The sequence below is a fragment of the Tachyglossus aculeatus genome, chromosome 6 (assembly GCF_015852505.1).
Source record: "Tachyglossus aculeatus isolate mTacAcu1 chromosome 6, mTacAcu1.pri, whole genome shotgun sequence".
NCBI classification, from domain to species: domain Eukaryota; kingdom Metazoa; phylum Chordata; class Mammalia; order Monotremata; family Tachyglossidae; genus Tachyglossus; species Tachyglossus aculeatus.
In genome coordinates, this window is record NC_052071.1 from 14,911,655 (window position 1) to 14,933,402 (window position 21,748).

The following is a 21,748-nucleotide window of genomic DNA, read 5'->3' on the forward strand; positions in this document are numbered from 1 at the left end:
AGAGCACTAGATTCGTCTATTGTACCTTACAATAAATTAATGGTATTTGAGTGCTAAAGCGCTATATTAAGTGCATGAGAGAGCAAGTACAGTAATAATGGTATTTGTTTTGCCAAGCACTATTCTAAGCATTGGGGTAGCTACAAGATAATTATGTCCCTCATGGGGCTCACAGTTTAAGTAGAAGGGAGAACATTTTACAGGCAAGGTAATTGAGGCACAGAGAAGTGAATTGACTTGCTCAAGGTCACACAGAAGGCAGGTGGCAGAGACTGGATTAGAACCCAGGTCCTCCAACTCCCAGGCCCGGGCTCTTTCTGCTAAGCCACACTGCTGTTTATGCTGCTGTCTAATCATCATTCCCAGCTCACTGGCATTGCCCTGATGGAGGAATTTATTCCACCCAGTCATGGGACTGGTGACTGGGTCATCTGGAATAAACCGTCGCTCCTCAGATCTCGGGGGGCAGCAGAGTTTCATCCTTCTCCTTTGGTGCTTTCCCTGACAGAGGAGTCGCTGTCTCCGGTGAGCACTAAGACGACAGGAAAGTCCTGCGAGTACAACGGCACCACTTACCACCACGGGGAGATGTTCGTCGCTGAAGGGCTTTTTCAAAACCGGCACGCCAACCAGTGTGCCCAGTGCAGCTGTTCGGTAAGTAGCCGAGTCATTCATTCATTTATTCATTCAATCGCATTTATCGAGAGCTAACTGTGTGCAGGGCTATTAAGTGCTTGAGAGCGTACGATAGAACAATAAAGAGACATATTCCCTGCTCACAACAATCTTACAGTTTGGGGGCTGCAGGGGAAGACAGACATTGATATAAATATAAACAAATACATTACAGACATGTGCATAAGTGCTGGGGGGCTCTGAGGGGGGAAGAATAAAGGGAGCAAGTCAGGGTGTCGCAGGAGGGAGGAGAAGAGGAAAGGAGGGCTTAGTCAGGGAAGGCTTCTTGGAGGAAATGTGCCTTCGATAAGGCTTTCAAGTTGGGGAGAGTAATTGTTGGATTTGAGGGCATAGGGCGTTCCAGGCCAGAGGCAGGATGTAGGCGAGTGGTAGGCGGTAGGAGAGAGATAGATGAGATCAAGGCACAGTGAGAAGGATCCCGCCCACATCTCTAGGGAGGCATCTCTGCCCCAACACCCCTCTGCACCACTAACTCCACGTTATTTCTCTAAAACTGAATTCAGGGTCAGCCGTTTTCCTCACTGTGGATATAGAACTAGGTCCAGCTATAAGCTCGACCTCCAAGGGAGGATGTGGGCAACTGTCAATGCCGGGATAGTGACTTTAACAGCCTTCAAGCGCTTAGTACAGTGCTCTGCACACAGTAAGTGCTCAATAAATACAACTGAATGAAAAGTGAATGACCTCCTTTCTTGAGTTGTATTGTATTGGCAAGCCCTCCTCCTCATCCTTAATCAATTCCTTGGGTCTGTATACATAAGGAGCTAATAATAATGATAGCAATAAAAATTCCTGGAGTTTGCATCATACTTATATTTTCCCAAAGTGCCTGTAGAGAGTTTAATCTCATTTCAAACTCACAACAGTCCCATGAAGTCTGCATCATCATTCCCCATTTTACAACCGAGGAAACCGGGACGCAAGGAGGTTAAGTGACTGGCCTAAGGTCACACAGCAGGCCAGGGCTCAGGCTGAGACTGGAGCCCAAGCCTCCCGACCCATCTCTTTCCACCAACTCGTGGCTTAACTTCTGCTGCAGATGCCTGCTTTGGGACTAGAAGTCCCTTGGGGTCTGCTGCTACAGCTTTCCAAGAGACTTAAAACGGGCTAATGACTACAAACTAGGATGCGGGAAAAGAGAGGAACATCAGTTCAGCCTGCTGATACCCAATGCGGATCGAATCGACCAGGGGAACTGTTGCTCACCAATGAGCGTCTCGTTGGCAGGAGGGGAATGTGTACTGTGGTCTGAAGACTTGCCCGAAGCTCAGCTGTGCCTTTCCCGTCTCGGTTCCCGATTCCTGCTGCCGAGTGTGCCGAGGTAAGCGTCCCACCCGAACCCAGAGATCGGCGTTCTGGGTTTCCCCATGACCCCTCTGGGGCTGGACCGTGAAAAGGACAAGTCACTTACCCTCTCTGGGCCTCGGTTTTCCCATCTGTCAAATGGGAGGGAAAATATCTGATTCCCTTGCCTTGGAGATTGTGTGTGGGGGGTGGGGATGGGGGAGGGGAAATGAGATTGTTGATGTGAAAGCGATTTGGAAATCAAAGCCCTGTCAAAATTTTATGGTTTCATTTTCACAAACAGTCCCTTAAAGATTGACTTATTCCCTCCAGCTTTGGGAAATTCACTTTTCTTCCCCTGCAACCCAGCCGAAGATGCCATTAATATTTCTATCTGGAAGAGTTACTCTTTCAACACCAGCAGCACACAAGTGCTCAAACCCCTAATAATATGCTGGCTGCAGAGAGCCCTCTGAGTTTGGAGTGGAATTAGCCATAGCCTAATTTGATTTATGCTTGAATTAAGCTGAGAATTTTCCCACACCTGTTTCTTATGATGTCTTCATAAAAGGGTCCGTGCTACAGTCCCGCAGTTCAGAGTCAGCTGGGGAAAAGGAAATTTCCCTCTCCCCCCACCCCACCCCCAAGCCCTCCCCCTGTAAATTTGGGTCTGTCCCGAAGTACATTCTCACTGAGCAAATCATAACTTGTCAGTAGGCCTATCTGTCCCTGGATCAAAGGGCTGGTAGGAGAATGGGTTTTTTTGAGCCAAAGGTCACTAAGATTGTATGCTGAATAATGAAGAAACAGGGAAGCCTCCGAATACGAGTTCTGTAACTAACAAACTGTCCCACTTAGAGAATGGGAAGAAGACAAATAAAGCTCCACATCCTCCCTTGGTACTGCACTTAGAACAGTACTTTGCACATACTAAGCGCTTAACAACTGCCATCATTATGATTATTACTGCGATCCAATCTGGCGCAAATGCGGAAGTCAGGGAGTCTAACCTAAATCTGTCCCGCTGTACTTTCCACTCTTTCCCTCTTAGCCTGCCCAGAGTGGAAGCTACTCACTGACCTGCCTTTCACATTCTTGCCCACGGCTCCTGTCTCCTCTCACCCTTATCACCTCTAGAATCAATAAACCCTCTTTTCTCTGTAATTATTTCTGTGGCTCTGCTTGGGCTTCCCCCCTCCACTCCCTGCCTCTGACACTTGGGTTGATGGAGCTCTCTCTGGTCGCGCTGGTAGCCAGGGGCAGGTGGCAGGTTTGCGGTTCCTGGCTCCCGGGCTAGACTCGAAAATGAGGTGAGGAGGTGCTGTCCATTTCCAGTGACAGAGAAGCAAATAGGAAAGGGATTGGCGGAGGCAAACTGCATCCAGGTCAGGAGCCCCCAGCATCTGAAGGGACCACATGGGGTCATCAGGCTCATCCCCCTGGCTTCTGGCTGGTGAACACCTAGGCCATCCAGGATAGACAAAATGCTATTCTTTTTTACCTGAAAGAATATCAAGGATGGAGTCCCTTCAACCTCCCTCCTTAACCTGTTTGGTGTCTAATCACCTTGACAGTCAGCAAGTTCTTTCTTGTGTCTACCAAACTCTCCTTGGCATTAAAGCCCTTTTCCTCTTAGTTCAGTCCTCAGTGGTCACAGAGACAGTGTCCTTCCTCCTCCTCCAGGACACCTTCCCTGATTAATTCCTAGATCTCCGTCACATCAACCCCCAAATCGCTTCTCACGCCTTTCTTAACACTTAGAGTAATACACATGTATCTTCAGTTCTCCATTCACTCATTTACTCTGAATTTTTATCCTGGCGTATTTGTTCTGCTGTGTTTCTGATCTTTAATCTCCTTATTAGTCTCGTTCTTCGTCAGAGGTCATGGGTTCTAATCCTGGCTCCCCACTTGCCAGATGTGTGACTTTGGGCAAATCGCTTCACTTCTCTGTGCCTCAGTTCCCTCATCTGTAAAATGGGAATGAAGACTATGAGCCCTACGTGGGACAACCTGATTACCTTGTATCTACCCCAGTGCTTGGCACATAGTAAGCACTTAACAAATACCAATATTATTATTATTAGTAGTAGTAATAGTAGTAGTAGTAGTAGTGCTCAGTTTTATATGCCTGCCTTCCCCATTCTAGTGTATGCTCCTTGTAGGCAAGGAATGTGATGTTTATTTAGATTGCATTTTCCCAAGTGTGTAGTATTGAGTGTTGCATTCAACAGGAGCTCATAACTACTTTTAAGATCACTACTTCTCTCCAAAGTAGAATGGAAACATTTAGCTCTTAGCCGTGTCTTGCCTAGGCTAAACAGCCAAAACTAGTTTAATCTTTTCTCATGGCACCTCTTGCCCCCTCCCTTGAGTCAAGATTGCTGCTTTCTTTTTCAAGCCCATGAGTTTTTTGACCTCCTTTTTTCAACTGCAGCAGCATGGCCAAGTAGGCCATGGGCCTGGGAATCAGAGGACCTGAGATATAATCCCAGCTCTGTCACTTGTCTGTTGTGTGACCTTGGCAAGTCACTTCACTTCTCGAGGCCTGTTACTTCATCTGTAAAATGGGGATTAAGACTGGGAGCCCCATGTAGGATATGGACTGTGTCTAGCCTGATTAGCTTGTATTTACCCCATAGCTTAGCCTGACACATAGTAAATGCTTACCAAATACCACTGGAAAAAAAAGTGCAGTAATCAAAACAGGCCCCTCCATTCTTTAAATTGTATTTATTGAGCACTTACTGTGTGCAAAGCACTGTACTAAGCACTTGGGAGAGTACAATATAACAAGAAGCGGACACATTCCCTGCCCACAATGAGCTTACTTGTCTAAAGACTGTAAGCTCTACTGTAGTAAGGGTCTGACTAGTATGGACAGAGTAAGAATTGCTTCCTGACTTCTATGTCATACATAGAGAGTAATTCGCCTTCAGAAGTTTGGACCAAACAAGCCTTGACTCTTTAGGGGCCTGGGGAAATGTACGTCTGGAAATCCTATCAGGATAGCGTCTCTAGGACTGCTCCCAAACCTAGTCAGACCATAAAAAACCCACCGTAGTTTGTCATTTCTGCTTCCTGTCCGCTTGTCCATATGACAGAAGGAGGCAGAGGGCTTTGGAATTATTAGCCTTCTGAAAATTGAGGATAGTTTGGACAACCTAAATGGATCACTTGTCCAAGTGGGAGACCGACCCATAGATACTTCAGGAGCCTCGCCAAACTTCAGGACTGGCTCAGCTTGAGTCAGAGGGAAAACGGGCATCTTTTTTCCTCAGAAGTCAAATCCTTCAAACTTGATCACAGCAATTGGTTTCTTCCCAATGAAGACAGTTATTCTGCCCAGTGGGAGTACTGTTTTCCCCTAGAGTCCAAGCTCAGAGATCAGAGACCAACTGGGAGTCGGGAACTCGACAGGGAATGAAGAGGTGTGACAGTTTCACAGCTGGTTCTGCCTGCTCCCTTCATTTCATTAGATTCCCCCCAAAAGTCTTTAAAAGCACAGGAGTCCCCACAATAGGAGATCCCGCCGGGGCTGGGTCAGGACACGGAAAACCAATTGGTTTGGTCCAGGACTTGGGTTAGGAATTCCATTGTTCCCTGGCCACTTGGAAAGAAAGGAAGCTCTGCAGGGGGGGGGCTATTTTTCATCTCTCAAAATCATCAGTCGGGAGCAAGTTCACCTCAACCCATGGCATTTGCCCAAGTGCTCTGATCTCACTGTAGCTGCCAAACCTTGTGGGGTCCATCAGAGTTTGGAAATGGGCCATACACTGTATTGTGAACAGACCAAACAGAAATGCTCCACTTCTCTTCTTCTTCCAAATCCTCCCTGGAAAGGCCTTCTTGCACCCTGAGATGGTGACACCATCCCCTCCCCTGTTTCTTCAAGTCCCCGCTACACATGCCCTCCATCCAAAAAGCTCTGCACTGAAACATTTCTAAAGTAACCCTTTCCCCATTGTGGCCCGAATGTTTCTTTGGCTTGACTGAGACGATAAACAGTCTGGGCAGGGAACGTGCCCTGCCTGCTGTTCGAGGCATCTTCAGGCTTGCAGTCAGAGCTCAGCAAATTTACAGTAATAATTCTGTTGGGGATGTCTTGTCAAGGTCAATAATGCCTCTTTCCCCTTGAAGGTTTGGAGGTATTTTTGGTGTGCATAAATATGGCTCCACGAAGGCATTGCCGGTGATGCATTGCAGACCAATTATCTCTCCACGGGTGGCTCACTTCAGGCCCAGCCTTCTCCTAACTGTCTTAAAGAATGCAGTGTTCCCCAAGAAACACACCAGTGGATGTGTCCTGTTGCTTGAGTTAACAAACTGTCTTTATGAACTTAGACTGGAGCGTTAACGGAAATCATTACCGAGGATGGTACGAAAAGCGGGAGGAGTGGAGTCAGAGGAGCCGGAAGGATCACCAGAAGAAATGGGATAGTAGGGGCAGGATTTCATCACTGGAAAAGCAGCTAAAGCCTAGGCTGGGAATCCTACCTAAATGTGGCAGGGATGGCAAATGTGGGGACACTGCTGACCGTATTTTGATTGAATAAATCCAGGTGGCTCAGGCCAAAAAGACAGTGGAGGGTTGACGTAACTTTCCAGATCATTCAGGCGAAGACCTGGAGGGGCTGGGGGGAAGAGACAGACAGACAGCCACCATCCTTCATTTCTTCCAGGCCAGGAAGACCACTTTGCACTCCCTTGGGCTATCGCAGGCGAGCTGGCCAAGTCGGCAAGTATGGTTGAAGGAGGAAATACCTAGCAAAAGACCCATTTTTCACTGACGAGGTGGAAAGGCTACAAGAGTAAACTTTCCCAAATTGTCTGTTTTATTGTCTCTGCTCCTGGCGGCTATTTTTAGTTCCCTGGGGTGGCAGCGGAGAATTTTACTTTATATGGTGACGTGGGTTTTTAACTCCCTATTTTATGGCTGTTAAAAATTTAACTGTCTCAGGAAGCTGCAGCTGTCCACCCTTGGGTATGCCGCATCCCGAGTCAGGGGATGAAAAGTTAGCTGGTTGACTAAAGGGCCAGTTCCTTCTTCCAAGGGGGCAATAAAGATCAGCCTGACTAGGAAAGGGAATAGTGGGAACAGGAGAAAAAGAGACTGCAGATATTTATGGTGGGGGGAATCAGAGGGTCCATTTTGATTTGGCTTTACCAAGTGCTGAGGTTTGGAATAACCTGGAGGAGAGTGAAACGGAAAGGATTTCCTTTTCTGGTTTTTATTCATTCATTCGTACTTATTGAGGGCTTTCTGTGTGCAAGGCACTGTACTAAGCCCTTGGGAGAGCACCATATAATGATAAACAGACACATTCCGTGCCCAAGAGGAGCTTTGCTGGGAGGTTTTTTGGCAGGTAGCAATAGAGCAACATCAGCCATTTTCAGCACTCCCTCCTCCATCTCCCGCTTTGCCTTTGGTGTCCCTGCTGTCTCAGCAAAGGCAGGGAAGGGAGAGAGAGGGGAACGTGGGGCCGCTGTAAAGCCCTGGGAGTGGTAACAAGGGCAGCATTGGAACGGTACAGAGTTCTACCTGCCTTGATTACTGTATCAAGCAGCGTGGCTCAGTGAAAAGAGCACGGGCTTTGGAGTCAAAGGTCATGGGTTCAAACCCCGGCTCTGCCAATTGTCAGCTGTGTGACTTTGGGCAAGTCACTTAACTTCTCTGTGCCTCAGTTACCTCATGGGGATGAAGCCTGTGAGCCCCCCCCCGAGGGACAACCTGATCACCTTGTAACCTCCCCAGCGCTTAGAACAGTGCTTTGAACATAGTAAGCGCTTAATAAATGCCATTATTATTATTATTATTATCTGCCTCCTTGCTGACCTCCCTGCCACATGTCTCTCCCCATTCCAGCCCATACTTCACTTTCCTGCCAGGATCATTTTTTTCTACAAAAATGTTCAGGCCATTTTTCTCCACTTCTCAAGAACCTCTAGTGGTTGCTCGTCCACTTCCATGTCAAACAGAAACTCCTTACCCTCAGCTTTAAAGCACTCGATCATCTTGCTCCCTCCTACCTCCCGTCACTACCCTCCCGCTACAACCCAGCCCGCACACTTCACTCCTCTAACCATCTCACTAGGCCTCGATCTCATCTATCTTACTGCTGACCTCTCACCCACGTCCTGCCTCTGGCCTGGAACGCCCTCCCTCTTCATGTACAGTGGCAGACTACTCTCCCCATGTTCAAAGCCTTATTGAAAGCCCATCTCCTCCAAGAGGCCCTCCTTTCCTCTTCTCCCCCTTCCTTCTGCATCACCCTGACTTGCTCCCTTTATTCATTCCCCCCCTCACAAGGCCCACAGCACTCCTGTACGTATCTGCAATTTTATTTATTTATATTAATGTCTATCTCCCCCTCTAGATTGTAAGCTCATTGTGGGCAGGGGATGTATCTGATATATTGTTATATAGTACTCTCCCGAGCGCTTACACAGTAAGCGCTCAATAAATACTACTGACTGGATGACTGGAGAGAGCAGACCAGCAGTGGCATCCATGCTGCTTCCAGAAGTGGCAAAGCCAAGCAGAGGTGGCCTGGTATGTCACTCTCTAGCACAGAAGATTTCTCATTTGGGCCCTAAAACCTTCTTCTTCCCAGTGTGCTTGGCGCTGTTTGCATAAACCCTTTGGCTCCGGTGAGCTACCAGGTCAATCAGAGAATCCTCTGGAGGGGCAGTGGCCTCTGACAGCCCTGGCATTGAAGCCCTGCCGGTAAGCAGCTCCACACCAAAACCGTCTCCGGCCCCATTTTTAAGGACTTCCAAGGAGGGAGATGCCACCATCTCCGTAGCTTACCCCAGCTGAGCTGAGCAACATCTGTGGGATGTGGAAAAGTTAGAGGACTAGTCCAGGAGAAGCTGTGACTGGAGGGACGCCTCAGTGAGTTTCTGTAATTATGTGCTAGGCCCCTAAAGAGGTCAAAATGGTGCTTAAAAGAGTAGAAAACTGTGCTGTATACCTGTATACACCCACCTTGCTGACTGCTGTCAATCTGACTTCCCCTGGTTGGGAGTTTTGGCCCCTAACGCTCCTCTGCAGTGGCCATTGCTGGGAAAACGCCCCATCGGAGAGAGGGAGGGTGCCTTGTGGGAAGGACCAGACCCAAACCCAGGCTTCCCCAGACACAGCCTGAGTTTTGAATTCATTGGCTCAGAGCCAAGGCCGGCACCATTGTTCAAATACTTGTTCTTCTCGCCTCCCCAGGCTAGAGAGACAAACCTCTTCCATCCCTGTAGGGTGCTACTCGGGGGATAATGGAGGTTGAATAAATAACACATGTGGAGCATGAGGTGAAATGAACGTTGTTTGACATTCAGCCCACCAGAATACTTTCAGAGATTGGTGAAAAGATGCATTACAATCACGTCTTGACCAGTCTCCTGACCACAGGATCATCAGTCACTGTCAGGGCTCCCCACTCTGGGTAGAACAGGAGGCCTTTCTCCAGGCCGGTGGTAGTTTCCCAGTGAATCAGGGTCAAGGACGACAAGTGGGTCGGCTTTGTGTGGTTCCAAAAGGGAGCACCCCTAATTCTCAGTCAGCCTCCCTTCACGTGATTCATTCATGACTTTAGTGAATGTGAAGGAAGGGAATTGGAGTTAGGGTCCCATTCCTGTTTCCACAGCTTTGTGGACCAATAGAAGGGGTCTTGAGCTCCTTTTCGATTATTTTTTTCTGTTTCACCTGGCATCCTGACCCAGAAGCTTGAGCTCCCTTTTTTTTTTCTTTTGTGATATTTGTTAAACACTTACTATGTGCCAGGCACTGTACTAGCACTTAGAACAGTGCCTTGCACATAGTAAGCGCTTAATACCATTATTATTATTATTACTAAGCGCTGGGATAGATACAGGCTGATCAGGTTGAAAATAGTCCATATCCCACATGGGGCTCACAGTCTCATTTTCCAGATGAGGTAACTGAGGCCCAGAGAAGTGAAGTGACTTGCCCAAGGTCATACAGCAGGTATAGGGCAGAACTGGGTCTTCTGACTATCAAGCACTTGCCCTTCCTATTAGGCCATACCGAATGTTTATTTGGCATCAGATTTAAATTTAAGAGACAGTCATCTTTTATGACCTTATTTTGCTTTTTAATTCTCCAAAATATTTTATGACCTTATTTCATCCTCAACCACATCCCTTGGAGGGAATAAAGAAACAGCATGACCTTGTGGATAAAGCACAGGCCTAGGAGTCAAAAGGACATGAGTTCTAATCTGGTTCTGTCACCTGCCTGCTGTGTGATTTTGGGCAAATCACTTAACTTCTCTGCCCCTCAAATACCTCATCTGTAAAATGGGGATTGAGACTGTGAACCCCACATGGGACAACCTGATTACCTTGTATCCACCCCAGCGCTTAGAACAGTGATTGGCACAAAGTCAGCGCTTAACAAATACCATAATTATCATCATTATTATTAAGAAGTACCATAATTGTAAAATGGGGATTAAGACAGTGAACCCCACATGGGACATGGATTGCGTCCAATCTTATTAGCTTGTATCTACCCCAGAGTTTAGAACAGTGCCTGGCAGAGTGTAAGTGCTTAACAAAAACTATTTTTTAAAAAAGGGACCTATCACATCAGAGACAGAGGAGGGACAAGAATTCTGGTTCCTGTCCCAGGGCTCTTCCACTAGACCTTAATGCCTAGGTGAATTTGTGGTGCTTTCTGAGCCTGTAATTTTATTAATAAAATAGTTTTCTAGCCCTATAATTCTGTGACTCCATTTCTATCAAATGCCAGAGCCATTAGCATGTAATTACTTTACAACTATTTGAGGTGCCACCTTAATGTTTCTGATTTTTCATAACTTCTCACTAGCAGGGTGTGGAATTTTTAAAAAAGAAAAATGAATAGAGCCCTTAAAACCATTCCCATCCATAATAATAACCTAAACTGAAGTGAAATTTAGGTTCCAAATAACATGAGGACCACCCCTAAAATGTTGGTTTATATTCAGCAGAGAGCATCAGGGCAGTTTGCACGAAACTCCCAAACAGCCTGATAGAATAACTGATAAAACTTTTGAGTCCCTTTAATCAATCAATCCATCAATTGTATTTATTGAGCGCTTACTGTGTGCAGAGCACTGTACTAAGCACTTGGGAAGTACAAGTTGGCAACATATAGAGACAGTCCCTACCCAACAGTGGGCTCACAGTCTAAAAGGGGGAGACAGAGAACAAAACCAAACATACTAACAAAATCAATCAATCAATCAATCGTATTTATTGAGCGCTTACTATGTGCAGAGCACTGTACTAAGCGCTTGGGAAGTACAAATCGGCATCACATAGAGACAGTCCCTACCCGATAGTGGGCTCACAGTCTAAAATAAAATAAATAGAATAGATAAATAGAATAAATAAATAAATAATAGAATAAATAGAATAGATATGTACAAGTAAAATAAATAAATAAATAGAGTAATAAATATGTACAAACATACATACATATATACAGGTGCTGTGGGGAAGGGAAGGAGGTAAGATGGGGGGATGGAGAGGGGGATCTGTGAGCCCTTAGACTGTGAGCCTGCTGTAGGACAGTCACTGTGTCCGATCTGACTGTACTGTATCTACCTCAGTGCTTAATACAGTGCTTGGCACATAATGAGTGCTTAACAAATACCACAGGTATTAGTATCATGTCCTCGAAATAGGTATTATCTTGCACTGCTCAGTTTGCTCCAATCTGTGTCCACTGATTTAGACCCTAAGCTCACTGTGGGCACAGAACAAGTCTACCAACTCTGTTACTGTGTTCTCTCCCAAGGGTTTAGTACAGTGCTCTGCACACAGTAAGCAATCAATAAATATGGCTGATTGATTGACTGGTATTGCACACACAGGGGATGGAGAATTGTCATGGGAACATTCTGATGGGGATGTCTTCCGCCAGCCAGCCAACAGAGAAGCAGTAAGTATGGAGATGTCACAGACCTCCAATCACCCTACACAGAGCCAAACCGGAGCCTGCCTCCCTCCTTTCCCTCCCCCTACACCATCCACCCCCATCCCACTGAGCTTTGTAGGATGGCTATCCAGTCCTGGGTTGCTTGGTTCCTTTAATGTGGGCCCCCTGTCATTCCTACGGACTAGACCTCCCTCTGACGATGGGTCACTGGAATTCAAGATAAAGAGCCTCCTTTGGATTATCTTGTTTCCTCAATTGTTAGCCGCATAATGAAACAGTGTCCTTTCTTGTGTGGTACTTACGTCACCAATGAGTGCTGAAGCAACATAACTAAACAATCTAGGCTTGTCAAAACTGGTTTGCTATAACAGAAGCTCACGGCCACTGCTTCAGTGGAGCAGAATCGTATTTCTCAAAGACTAACTGAATCAATCAATTAATCGATTGCATTTATTGAGCGTTTACTGTGTGCAGAGCGCCGTAGTAAGAGCAGTTCAATATAGTACTGTAGTATAATATAACAGAGATGGTAGATGGTAGTTGAGGGCCTCTTTGTCCTGTCCACTCCCAAGCGCTCAGTAGAGTGCTCTGCACATAGTAAGTGCTCAGTAGATACCATTGATTGATTAACTGATTGACTGACTGAATTATCTTGCCTTGTGTTAACACAGACAGACATTCATGTATAATTTGGGTATTTTAATGCAAATTTGGAGGTCAGAGCTGGGTGAGGCTCAGAGGCCGTTAGTGGACCCAGGTTGGGTCCATGGCACCCTAAGTTTTAGCAGCAACATTAACCAGCATTTTATGGGACACTATAGAGGGTACTATGGTCCAGTGCTTTACATCTAGGGGCCCTCCCTAGAAATGAGCTCTTCTGTCCACCTTCCTGTCCCCCAGGGAGGAAAACCAGAGGCTCCTCCGTAGTAGGGAGAGCCTGGGATTTGCTCAAAAGTCTCAAAATGTGGTTGAAAATGGGACTGCTCTGTGGCCTGGGTCAAGAAGGGAGACGGGACAACCGGGAAGCCAGTGAAGGGCATGTAGATATGGGAGAGAGGTAGGAGGAGGTTGTGCAGTGTTGCTTACTTTCGTTCAGTGGCAGTGTTGAAATCCAGGGCCTGTCCCCTTCCCTTCAAAGCCAGACCTTTGGCCCTTTAGGGGCCAATGCCAATTCCCCCACTTTCTGCCCTCTCTGCCCACTTCCTTCCAGCATCCTTTGGGGCATGCAACTGCCCATTGAGAGGTAGCCCAGATGCTCCGGTGCCTCCCAGGAATTACAGAGGCCCTGTGCCCAGAATCCGGGGCCTCGGGTAGCCGAGTGATTTCTAAAGGGGTCCGGGGCCCGTCTTTGGAATCGGGCCTCCTGGCCTAATACAGTGAAGCATCCAGCTGGTTCCACTTTATTTTTATAAATGCGTATTTTCCTTTGCTGTGAGGGAGCCCAGAGACTTATGCGTGGGGCACATTTTTATAAATTGAATAATAAATAAATAAATAATTTTTGCCGTAGAGGAATGTGGAGGGAGGGGTGCAGGGTGAGATGGCCGGGGGTTGGGAGACAGGCAGGATGGGTCGTGGATTTTCCATGGTCCGGGACGAGTTCTGTGCCAGTCAGAAATTCCTCATCCATCACTCGGGCCGAGGGCCGTCCCACAATCGCGGAACGAACTGATCGCTCTGGAATCGCAACTTTCCGGGAAAACGCCCACCAGTGCCACGTTTCTCATCGCTCATGAGGTTCGGCCCCTGTTGACCCTGAATCATCGAAGTTGCAGCCCAACAACCACGTGGCTGATATTGTTTGTTTAACAGAATGGGCCCGAAAACCATGATGGTTTCCAGTTTTGGCAGGGGTCCTCAACCGAGAGAGTGGCCGGGGCCCCAACCTTCCCTTCCGTTTTCTGATTTTCTTTCCGAACTGCAATTTTGCACAGTCTGCTCTGGGGTCTATGGGTGTTGGGGAAAAAAATTCAAAGCCCAAATATCATTTTGCTTTGAAAAACAGCCAAGACACAGGAACTATTCCCCCTGCCCCAGCCAATAGATACACAGAGATTCGCCATTGAGATGCTGGATAAGCTGTGGGGTGGCGGCTGGTTGAAGCTGGGGAACGTGACATCGCACACTCAGGAGTCGTTCAGTCTTTGGGGAGGGACAAGGGGGAAGACCACTTGGGCCCCATCCTAAAATGAAGCTACGGCTGAAAGAAAATGTCTTTCTCCAATTTACTAAAAACTTGGTGCTTTTTTTAAATGTGTGGCGAGGGCCAAGTGAAATTGAAAATGTCCAACTGGCTTGTAGATCGTCTAAATTAAGCCAATATGGGGTTTCAGGTAGTTCTCTTACCCAGACGCCAACAGCGCATAGGAAGGAGAGGTGGTTCAGCTCTCTGAACAGGGGCTTGGTTTAAGCACTGGATCCTGCCGATGTGTGTTTACTGTGCCTGTCAGGGATCACTTCCTTCCCATTTTGATCCTGTGGTTTCCCCGTAATCTGGCAGGTTGGGTTCATGGGCCATTGTAAACTTGTCAGACGCTATACAGTTCCCCGCTCAACAAATGCTACTGCCATTATCACTCCTCCTCCTCTCCTTCCTCCATGTCTCCACGTCCTTACACCCACTCCATCTCAGTGAGGTTTGAATAGGTCTGGGGCAGGTTGAAGGCCAGGTTTTTATAGTCACTGCCACCCCACTTTTTCCACCTTCTTCCTTGAGCTGCTCTCCATCTTTCTAGGTGAAAAAGAAAAAACTAGTCTTATCCCAGGAACCAAATCCCTTGGAAACCTAATAAAAAGCCTTCTGAAAAAAACAGGTTATGGCTTCCTGCAAATCTTGGAGATGGCCCCACTGATTGCTTTAAGGCAAATGCTAATTTATCTCACTGGAGAAAAGTTAGGATTTGGACCATCAAGGGAAGTCCATTTACACAAACACACGCAGACACACACACAGAGTACCTGAAGGCACAGAAGCACAAAAAATCTGAACGATTACCTGTATCTCGGGAATGTTTTATGCACTCCATGTTAGAGGCAGAAGCCAAAGTTGAACTTTATTATATGATCCTGGAACGTTTAGGAAATAATAATAATAATAATAATAATAATAGCATTTATTAGGCGCTTACTAGGTGCAAAGCACTGTTCTAAGCACTGGCGAGGCTACAAGGTGATCGGGTTGTCCCACGGTGGGCTCACAGTTTTCATACCCATTTTACAGGTGAGGTAACTGAGGCGCAGAGGGAGCCTTGTTGTCAGAGGAAAACTAGGAGCTAATCATAAAACTTCATTTGTGGCTCCATTATGCAGTATTTGAGGAAATTTGTTTTGTTTTGTTGCTATATACACTACTGAAGGCCAATTTACAGGCTCCCAGTGGTCCCAGGGAACTAATACCCCTCCCACAGGGCCTAACTTGACTCCCGGGAAATGAGTTCAAGCACTGGGAGAATTAAGATGAGGGTGTGCGTTGTTGTTTTTTTTTAAAATGATGGGCAAAGACTCATTTGAGAACCCAATCTCCTATTTTTCTCTGGCTCTCGTTGCCTGTCTCTCCATCCATCCCTGCCTCTACCTGTGCTTTTAAAGAAAATCTTATGAGAAGCAGGATGGCATAAGTACAAGTTGCTGCCAACTTGTACTTCCCAAGCGCTTAGTACAGTGCTCTGCACACCGTAAGTGCTCAATAAATACGATTGAATGAATGAATGAATAGCGGAAAGAGTTCTAATTTTGCTTCTGCTACTTGTCTCCTATGTAAATTTGGGCACTTCTCTGTGCCTCACTTCTCTCATCTACAAAATGGGGATTCAGTACCTCCTATTTAGACTCTGAGCCCTCAGTGGGTCCTGATTATTTTGAATCTACCCCAGTGCTTACTACAGTGCTTGACATTTAGTAAGTACTTAGAATTATTATTATTTGTATATCCAGGGATTTAAATGGACAGGAAGCAAATATATGTTGGCATATGTTGTTAGCATGCTGAGGGGGATGGAAACTTTCTCTTCAGCTAATGATAGTAATAATAATAATAATAACAACAACAACAATAAAAACAACAACAACAGGAGTTCCCTCCTGTTTCCACCTCTGCCTTTCCACATAACTTCCAGCTTTCCTGGGTGGCTTTTCATGGTGGGATGTTTTTTTCCAGTTTTTGCTTTCCCAAGTACTATTTTGTCTTTCGGGTTTGCGGTCTCAACACCCAATCTCACCTCTTGCACTTCATCCTCCCACGCTTGTGCACGTAAGTGCGCGTGTGCGCACACACACACACACACACACACACAATTTTCAGTCTTCCCATGAGTCTCTGTCCCTGGAAGAGGGGTGGGCAGCTAGAGGGTGGAGGTCTCTGGAGGCACTTCAGCACCCAAGAGGGTGAAGCTTTTTCTCGGACTCTGAAACTCTTTGCACTTTTAGCCGGAAACCAGGCAGCGTGGCTCAGTGGAAAGAGCATGGGCTTTGGAGTCAGAGGTCATGGGCTCCAATCCCAGCTCCGCCAATTGTCAGCTGTATGACTTTGGGCAAGTCGCTTAACTTCTCTGTGCCTCAGTTACCTCATCCGCAAAATGGGGATGAAGACTGTGAGCCCCCCCGTGGGACAACCTGATCACCTTGTAACCTCCCCAGCACTTAGAACAGTGCTTTGCACATAGTAAGCACTTAATAAATGCCATTATTATTATTATTATTATTATTATTGTATCAGGATGTCTTTATGTGCTGGTGGGCAGGCAACGAACAGGCAGGGGGGAAAAGACATCCATGAGGTTTGGTTGCAGCAGTTGGATGGCCTTGCCTGCCCTTTCCCTGGTGGGTTGCTAGTTCTTCTTTGGATGACGGCCCTGTCTTTCCCCAGAGGCACTCTTATCACCGCTCTCACTATGACCCTCCGCCCAGCTCCAGCAGGCAGACGGCCAGCGGGTCCCGTTTCCCCGGGGCCAGGAATAACCGGGGAGCCCTGCCCGACCCCCAACAAGCATCGGGGACCATCGTGCAGATCGTCATCAACAACAAGCACAAGCACGGACGAGGTAAGGTGATCCTCTGGGGATTTCTGTTCGCGCGGAGGCTCCGTCCCCTAAATCAAATCATTCGATTCACGCGGATTTGTATTCTGTGAAGCCGCGTCCCCACCCTATATTTCCGATAATGGCTTTTTGACAGGCAAGGCCAGAAAATGATGCTGGAGGGTGCCTCTCCATTTGCCAGAAAGCCCAACTGAGCAATAGCCGTCAGGTGGGCCAGACGAAGCAGGAGAAAACCCACGGGCACACAGGACCATGTGGGGCAGCTCATTCATTCAGTCGTATTTATGGAGCACTTACTGTGTGCAGAGCACTGTACTATGCGCTTGGCAGGCCTGGCACCGGCCCCTGTTCCTGAAGGGGAGGGAGCCCGTCCCCCTGGATCCAACCCTTGCCAGGGAGGATGATGCCTGCGGAGGAGGGGAGCAACACCCTTCACTTCCCACCCCCTCCTGCGTGACTCTATTTCCCAAGGAGAAGCTCTGGGGTTGTGGTAGGGCTGGGTGAGAGTTCCTCTCACCCACCCCAACCCCCCGACCACATCCCACCCACCACCCGCATTTCTTGCTGCAACTCTCAGCCAGTCCTCCTGGGTTACAACATGTCACTTTGGTTAAGCATCTCTGCACGGCTTAGGGCTTCAAGGCTCCCCGTACATCCAAAACCGCCTCCACTCAAGCCAAAGCCATACTGGGAAAATGAAACTCTGGCACCAACTCCCAGGCTCCCGGGCCAGCGTTGGATCTCCGTCTGGATTTGCACAATGACTGCAATTTGGAGACACTTGGGAAGTCTGCATGGGGCCAGGTGGGCCTCTGCAAACTCATCAGTTCCCTCCTCACACAGCATGTCCCATCCCGTGATTCACTTAAGACCGGGAACTCTTGAAGCAGCAGGGAGACAGGTGATGTGCTGCCTCCCCCTAGGCTCTCTGCTGCCAGGATTTATTCTCTCTCTTTCTGTCTGTCTGTCTGTCTGTCTCTCATACACGCACACACACTCAGCACCCCCCCTTGTCACAAGCTAGCAGAGGTCTGTCATCCATTAAATCTTCCTTATCCCCACTGAAGGGACTGTGGGAAACATTCCTCCCAGGGCCCTCTACAGTGCAGGATGTCAAAGGCAAAGACGAGCTTCCCCTGAAGCATCTACACATGAAGTTCCCCGCAGAATAGCACCCGGCTGCTTTGCTCCAGAAAATTAAAAAAATAGCACGGAAATGGGTGGGGGCCATCCTTAGCCATTCCTAATCCAACTCGGAAACCAAGAATGCAAGCCGGGTTTACAGTAGCCTGTGGCCCATTGGTTCATGTGGTTGACTGCAGTGTATGCAACAATCCTCTCTCCACCGGCCCCCTAAACATACAATAGGGCTCCATATCTTCGTGTTAAACCTCCTCCAACCCAGAGTGGCAGCAAGACAAATTAAGCTAAGCAATCAACGGCCTATGTCCTCTGCCAAACTTTTTTCTAATTATTCCTGCTTTCGTGGGAAAGAGCTCAGCTGGATCGCTTTCATGAAACCATTCTATGGATTGTTTCCTTTCAGGGAGGAAAAAAAAAGTCAAAACTTCTCTTCAGGAGGGTTAAACCTAATAAATTATTAAACCCGAGGATGGAATAATGCTGGTGAAAAACAATACGTTACAAAGAGCTCCTGCTATAAATCTCGGTAAAGTGAGTCCCACCGAAGCCAGTTGGCCACATCTGTTCCTGGTTAGATGCAAATTTCAGATTATAGATAAAAAATTAAATTGCTTTAGAGAGTTACAGGCTTAAAAGAGGACCATAGCTTGGAAATAAAAGCCTTGGTAAAAAGTGATGGCATATTAGGAGAATTGGAAGTATTTACTATCTATCTCTCCTCGTTGGAAAATCCAATTTTTTTTTCGGGTTCCTGGTATTCTTCTCTGAAAGTGGGGACTGGCAGCGAACTGGATGTCCCCACTCCGTTTTCAGCCCTGGAGTCACCTCCAGTTCTTTCTCTAGTGACCAACAAGTTCTGCAAAGCACGTTCTGAAAGAAAATAACGTGTGTGCCGAGCAGGATGCAGAATCTCCTCACCCAGTTGGTTTGGCGATCCCTCTTACTTTTGGGGCAGGAGAAGGCTCTCCCCCCCACCCCACCCATTTCCACCCTCTTCCTCGGTCAGCCCAGCTTGGATTTCCATCCTGTCCCTGTAAGGGGAATGAGATTTCAATCACTTTCTGTGGCACATTCCACTGGGCTATCACTTCCCTGCTTGCTGGAGAATTGGGGGGTGAGGATAGTCCTGCCAAGGATCATTTCCCTCTGAAGGGTTTGTGCCCCTTTGGGTTCCAGTTGGTGGTGTAGATGCCTGCTTCAACTAGACCTCCCCTTTCCAACTGGTAAAGTGGAGCAGTGGGGCAGTTTGTGCCCAGGGCATCTCAGCCTGATCCATTAACTTGGGGTTGGCAGGGAGTTTGAGGGACTCTGGGTCAGATCTGTTGCCCTGTTAAAGCTGAGGCGTGGAGGCTATCTCTCTCCAATCAATCAATCAATCAATCAATCGTGTTTATTGAGCGCTTACTGTGTGCCAAGCACTGTACTAAGCACTCTCCAGCTGGGAGCCCTCAAACCAAATGCCACCTGATCCAGTCAGCTCTCCAAGAGTCTCTCTCTGGCCTGGCCCATTCCACCTCCAAGATCTCTCCTATTCTTCATGAAAAGAAGCCCAACTGCTTGCAATAGGGGATGCTATTTCTCCCTGGTCATCCCTGACCTTCCCGGATATTCCAAGCGGCAGATGGGAGGCTGTTCCGGCCTCCTCAGCAGACTCCTTCTGCTAGATGCTTGGAGATCTTCCCTCAGAAGTCAGGAGACCCTCCACTAAATCCCACATCGCATGGCCTAAAATGTCAAAGCTGTGCTCCTCAGCCAGTGTGGGCCCCAAGCTGAGTCCCGGCCAATGGTTTCCTCGCCCGATCATCTGGGTTCCCGGAAAAACCCGACACAAGCGACACATCGTCCGCGGAGAGGGTCCAGAGGAGACGGAGGGAGTATCTAACCAGCGGGGACGGAGTGATGAGCGCGCTAATGAAAAACACGCTCCGGCTCGGAGCCCTGGCCAAGAGGCTGGCGGGAAGCCTCCGCAACGTCTCTCTGCTTCTCAACAGGAGAAGCATCAACTCCTCAGCTCTCCGTGCATGTCGCACCTTTCCTGTGCAGGATCTGGATGGCATTCCTCTTCTTCTGGCTTCCCGTAAGGAAGGTGCCAGAAGGAGCTCCCTTCCCTGGGGAAAGCGAGGCCCAGAAGGGTGCAGATTGGGCCCTGGCTATCTGTCTCTGCAGCTAATCCAGGTCATTCATATCTCACAAACACCCTTTGGCCTGACAACAGACAGCTGATTTTTAAGACCTGAAAAATCTGAGTGGTTCAAATCAAAATGTATTTTGGGATCCCAGTCATCCAGGTAGCTTGCTGGCATAGGCCTCAGCATAGACTCCCTCTGGCTTGGACCCAGAGTCAAAGGGAGGAGAGGAGAGGATTGTCTGCATCATTTAGTCCCTAGATCTGCCTTTATCCTATGGCCCTGGTAATTCTTTTGGCCTGATTAATCCAGATAATTGCCTGCCTGCTGTGTCACTCTGGCAATAGTGGCCCAGCCTGAATGAGATGGGAGTGAAATTCAGGATTCCTTGACATCCCCATCGAGGCTGATCACATCTACACCGGCCCCTTCCCACTAAACCATTCCAGTTTGGGGGACAATTTTTACTCTCAGGCCTGGGCAGGGATGGGTGGTATCAGGGAGCAATACGCATTAAGAGAGTTAATAATAATAATAATAATAATAATAATAATAATAATAATAATGGCATTTATTAAGCGCTTACTATGTGCAAGGCACTGTTCTAAGTGCTGGGGAGGTTACAAGGTGATCAGGTTGTCCCACATGGGGCTCACAGACTTAATCCCCATTTTACAGATGAGGTAACTGAGGCACAGAGAAGTCAAGTGACTTGCCCAAAGTCACACAGCTGACAGTTGGTGGAGCCGGGATTTGAACCTATGACCTCTGGCTCCAAAGCCCGTGCTCTTTCCACTGAGCCACGCTGCTTCAGCCCCAGTTGTCATCAGCCACTTTTCCATATCACCATCATTGTTGGGGCCCCTACTGTGTGCAGAGCAGTGGAAAGAAGCAATAATAACAATAATAATTGTGGTATCTGTTAAGCGCTTACAATATGTGAAGCACTATACTAAGTGCTGGGGCAGATACAAGATAATTAGGCTCCACAAGAGCCTCACAGTCCAAGTAAGAAGGAGAGCAGGTATTGAATGCAGATGAGGGAATTGAGACACAGAGAAGTGACTTCCCCATGGTCACACAGCAGGTAAGTAGTGGAGCTGGGATTAGAACCCAAGTCCTCTGAATCCCAGGCCCAGGCTCTTTCCACTAGGCCACACTGCTTCTCAAGCAACACCACAACACCCACGATCCCCGCCCTTGAGGATCTTTGTCAATATGCCTAGTCTTCCGCTCTTCAGTATGACATTCTCAGTCATAATAACAAGAAGAATAATAATAGTATCTGTTAAGCGCTTACTATGTGCCCGACACTGTACTAAGTGCCGGGGTAGATACAAGCAAATGGAGTGGGACACAGCTCCTGTCTCACATGGGGCTCACAGTCCTAATCCCCGTTTTACAGATGAGGTAATTGAGGGATAGAGAAGTGCAGTGACTTGTCCAAGGTCACACTCTGGTTTTCTCAGTAATTTATATCTACCGGCTCCTCCACTGGATTGCATGATCCCTGCCCTTGTGGA

General features: G+C 47.6%; 1 protein-coding gene across 2 annotated transcripts in view; it reads left to right on the top strand.

Moving 5' to 3' along the window:
• Nucleotides 1–21,748, top strand: part of CHRDL1 (chordin like 1) — an 87,381-nt gene that overhangs the window by 44,409 nt on the left and 21,224 nt on the right. For both annotated transcript variants that reach the window (XM_038748177.1, XM_038748175.1), the window contains exons 5-8: nucleotides 509–654; nucleotides 1,924–2,017; nucleotides 11,856–11,923; nucleotides 16,785–16,959. In XM_038748177.1, the coding sequence (XP_038604105.1) occupies nucleotides 509–654; nucleotides 1,924–2,017; nucleotides 11,856–11,923; nucleotides 16,785–16,959 (483 nt within the window). The remainder of the gene's footprint in view (nucleotides 1–508; nucleotides 655–1,923; nucleotides 2,018–11,855; nucleotides 11,924–16,784; nucleotides 16,960–21,748) is intronic.